At 39.7% G+C, this 4,653-nt stretch overlaps 1 protein-coding gene across 2 annotated transcripts; it reads right to left on the minus strand.

Annotated features, from left to right (window-relative positions):
- Positions 1-310: 310 nt before the first annotated feature.
- Positions 311-4,653, minus strand: smim10l3 (small integral membrane protein 10 like 3). Of its 2 annotated transcripts, none has more exons than XM_003456363.4 (2): positions 4,268-4,653; positions 311-2,467 (listed from the first exon to the last, which is right to left on the minus strand). In XM_003456363.4, the coding sequence occupies exons 1-2, from the start codon at positions 4,445-4,447 to the stop codon at positions 2,402-2,404; spliced, it is 246 nt and encodes an 81-aa protein (XP_003456411.1). In that variant the 5' UTR covers positions 4,448-4,653; the 3' UTR covers positions 311-2,401. The 2 variants fall into 2 exon arrangements, with proteins under 2 accessions (XP_003456411.1, XP_003456410.1); XM_003456362.5 differs by having other exon boundaries at positions 311-2,657; positions 4,268-4,646.

Raw genomic sequence — 4,653 nt, forward strand, 5'->3', positions numbered from 1 at the left:
TCAGCTACACAACCACTCTCAATCTTCATCATTTTCAACTCAATTCATTGCTATTGTTTCAAAAAAATTTAGTAAAATTTTGATCATCAAAACACTTTTTTCTTTCATTGCATTTTAAGATTTTCATGTTCTTTTTTAAAAATTGTCCACGTAACCAGAAACATAGCAACAAATAAGTGGTTTTGCCACACATGTCGCTGTTTCTATGTGGTTCAAGAACATGCTATAGAAGATGATCTGTTTCTAAAGGACAGTTTAATAAACCCAAACGAGACACCGGTTACTTTTTACTCATAGAAATGACTCAGAGTCGTGGTGTAATTTGTTTATTTCTCACAGAGTTCATTCATTCTCAGCATTTGCTCTGTAACTTCAAACCCCACTCACACACACTTCACAGAAATAAAAACTTAAATAGTAATAAATAATTTTCAATGTAACACCTTTCATTAGCATTGATTTGCTGATCCCACTGGTAAGCAGAAACACAATAGAAACGGTGACCACCTGAGCATGATAGTGAGAGTGAGAACCATTACTGCACTTACTGACTTCTCCTACAACAAACCTGCTGATATCTGATGTATATCTGTCATCCAGTTAAACCCAGCCACAAATGTCCAGATCATAGAGGACAAAAGAAACATTTTGTGTCATGCAGGGAAAAGAACCCCTTTAAATAAAAGTGAGATGTTTACTATATTCGTCACACCAAGTGTCTATACACGTATGGTGCTTGACAAATTCATTAGATGACCTAAAACCCAATTCTTTTAGAAATCCTTCTTAAGAAATTGTTTAAAACTAAAAAAATGTTATTTGTTAGGCAAATAACAAACTGAAGCAACTAAATAGTCCTTATCCACCAATAAAACCAAACAAACAGAAAAAAGTAATAATTTGTACGGCCTCTGTTGGTCTTAATAACGGCTTGCATTCTTGCTGGCACTGTTTTTATGTACGTTTCCACAGTCTCCTTTGTTACCGAGTTCCAAATAGTTTCCAGCTGTTCCCAGAGACTTGCTGTAGATGAAACTTCTGTGTGATCTATCTTCGAATCCACCAAATCCCAAATTTGTTTAATAGGATTCAAGTCTGGGCTCTGATTTGGCCAGTCCATCAGTTCCAGTACTCCAGATTCCTTCTCCTTGGTCAAATACTCTCTGCACAGCTATGAAGTATGTTTGGGGTCACTGCCTCGCTGGTATATGAACCCACGACCAATCAGTTTCAGTCCAGAAGGGATTCCATGATCCACCAAGATGTTGTGGTAGATCTTTTTGGCCACTATACTGTTGATTTTCACTAATTTGCCCACGCCGTTTCCAGAAATGGAACCTCATACCATAATGGAACCTCCACCGTGCTCTACTGTGGGTGCAGTGCATCGCGCATCAAAACCTTCTCCAGCTTTTCTGTGATTATTCTGACCAAAGACTTCAAACTCAGACTCATCCGTCCAAAGTACCTTATTCCAGTCATCTACAGTCCAGTGTTTGCACTCCCTGGGAAATCGGAGAGGTTTCTGGATGTTTGCGGCCCTCAATAACTGCTTCTTAGCAGCGACTCTCCCATTTAAGCCTTGTTCATTCAGGCTTCTGCTTATGGTCATTCTGGAGACCTTCTCAGACTCTGATCTAGAAGCATTTAGCTCTACTTGAAGATCAGCAGTGGTCTTCCTTCTGTCACTGGTACTTAAAATCTTGAGGTGTTGGACATCTGCGTCACTCAGCTTTTGTTTTCTGCCTCTTCCTTGGCGCATTCTGTAAGTACCGATCTCTGCAACTGACTCCAAAGCGTACTTGACCACACTGTGAGAACATTTTATTTCTTGTCCTATTCGCTTGAAAAACCATCCGGCACTTTAATGCAAACTCTGTCCTTTTCGGTGAGTTCTCGACGTTTTACCATTTTGAGTCTTCAAACCGAATTCATGTTTTTACACCCAGATTTGAACCGCACACTGGACTTAACGACTCAAACTGAATATTCTGTTTAGTAATGCAAGTAAATAACTGTAATTTGGGATCTTCTATTAAATAAAAATGCTTTGATGTCTTTTCTTTGATGAAACAGAAAAATTGAAGGGCATAAATTTGAAAATTCATGGATAACAATAATTATGTTTTAGCATTAAAATATCATTTTAATTATAGAGCGTGTGCATACTGACAGAAACATAAAAAAGGATTTGGGTAATTACTAATACTGTTAATTTAGGTCAGCTGTACATGTAAGACAAAGAGAAGCTATAAGCTTTCACAGCAACAATCATTCATGCTACAGTCCTCGATATCAGACAGAAAAGGCCGAGTAAATATCTTCATGGACCTGACAAGCTTCTCCGGAATCGGTGACTGCTGGGCTCTTTCCCCGCTCCATCTGCTCCATCTATCGCCGCTCACCCTGTCTCATATCTGCAGACATTCCCGCTTCCCTTCACCTGCAAAGCCGCCGGGCCATGTAGCTGTCACCGGGCGACAAAAACAAACAGCCACGTTATTGTGTTGGACTGAAGTGTCTTGAAGTGTCTTCTTTCTTCACATCGCTGTGTGTGGTCAGCCGGTGTTTTCTGATGGCTGAAACGTGGCAGTGCTCACTATCCATTGTTAAGTGTTAATGCAGCCATTGAAGACTCAGTGGATTTCGATGTGAACCTATAAAGATATGAGAACTCTGTTAGGTAGTGCTAAATAAAAAACTGAGAAGTAGAACCTGACAGCTATAGGATTTTTGACCAAGTTTGATATTTGGTGATTTAAAAATCAATTTTATATCTTTTTGACATGAATCTACTTCCCTAACATTTCTAAAATTTGTCTTGAGTAGTTACTTATATACTTGTTTATGCTCTGCCTGACTATTTATATCAGCAGGTTCTTGCTCCAAACACCGTTTTGCTGACAGTGAAGTTGCAGAGTGCCCCCTGGTGGACAAACTATGCAACGTGTGTTTATCCAATTTCTTCTTAGTTTTTTTTAAATCTTCATTTATTATTTTGATATCTACTTTTGAACTGCAGTCATGTGAAAAATAAAGTTTTCACAGGACTTTATCCCCTTCAGTGATAAACTTAGTACACCCTCATTGCTTCCATAGGATATAAGTGGGTAAGTAGCAGCTAGGAGCTGACAATCAGCTGCCCTTGATTAACTGATCATCAGCAAGTTTGACCACCTCTATAAAAGCAGAATTGTTGGCAGTTTGATGGTCAAACATGCCTCAGTTGCTATGCTAAACATTAAAGTTCATGACAGTACAATCAGTAAAAGTGTGGCTTGTTTGGAAAGGTTTGCAGAAGAACGCCCCTGCTCTCTAAACAGAAGCATGAGAGCACAGCTTAGGTTTGCAAAAGACTTCTGGAACAATGTTGTTTGGACACACAAGACCAATGTAAAAACCAAACACATCATATCAGAACAAACACCTCACACCCACTGTCAAGCAAGGTGGTGGAGGGATGAGGATTTGGGCCTGTTTTGCAGCCACAGGACACTGGACACCTTTAAGTTATTGAGTCGGCTATGAACTCCTCTCTATAAGTGTTCTTGAGTCAAATGTGACAGCTGAAGCTTGGCCAAAATTGGGTCAAGCAACGGGACCCAAAAAGGGCAGCAAATTAGAAGCAACATTTAGTTTAATCTGGAGACAGATGAAATCTCAAGCCCCCGACCAGGATATCTGCAGCCTGCTTTCGATATAACAGTTACTGGTCAGCCAAGATGTGTGTATCTTGGCAATAATTTAAAATAAATAAAATAAAGAACAAATAAATAATTTTTGTACAGTTTCTCAATGTATCACTAACAAAAGGCAGTTGTTTCGTTTGCAGTGTTCTTATATATAATACTAACAACATTTGGCAGAGTTACCCAAAAATAATCAACATAATTCATTAAATCCATTAATTAGCTAATAGATCTTCATTGGAAGTTTAAGCCACTAAAAATGGAAGCCAATAAAATGCTGGTAAAAAATGAATTGACACCTCCTTAACTGAGAAAAGCGAGCACTACAGACTTGATAAAGGGAGATTTTTTCTTTGTATTAGGCTGCTTTAGTTTTAAGTACCTGTAACCCTTAAGCTTTAAATGTTGTTAAAATTAATCTTGTATCCGTCCATTAAGGGTAAATCATATACAACGTGTCACTCATTCAGACAAAAACAAAGGCAGTAATGAATCCAACACGAGGGGCCTTTGCAATCAGCAGCTGTCTCTGTGCCGTTTAGAGGGTTGATGACCGATTACAGCGGCTGAATGATTACCTGTAATCTCACATTAAACATCATCGAGGCGACGAGGTAGACATAGGGGAATCTGATTCGCAGCCGCCATGCGAGATCAAAAAATATCAACAAAGTCCTCGTCAAGCCTTTCGAAAATACTCCGTACGTCCGACCAGCAGAGCCCGAAAACCGGAGCACTAAATATGACAGACCCGCCATACAGCCCAGTCCGTCCGCTGGTTTCCGGGGTTAGTTTGTCATCTGGTAAGGCGAGGCGATGGCAAAGGTGTCACACTTCATATTTCTATCACTCGTCGACACCGAGCCCCATTTTTTTTTCCTTTTTTTACATCGATTGTGTTGGCAAATCTGCTCCACCCCGATAGCTGTTTACCGGGGACCCATTACGGTGTGACACACGGAAG

The sequence above is a fragment of the Oreochromis niloticus genome, linkage group LG4, assembly GCF_001858045.2.
Source record: "Oreochromis niloticus isolate F11D_XX linkage group LG4, O_niloticus_UMD_NMBU, whole genome shotgun sequence".
Taxonomy (NCBI): domain Eukaryota; kingdom Metazoa; phylum Chordata; class Actinopteri; order Cichliformes; family Cichlidae; genus Oreochromis; species Oreochromis niloticus.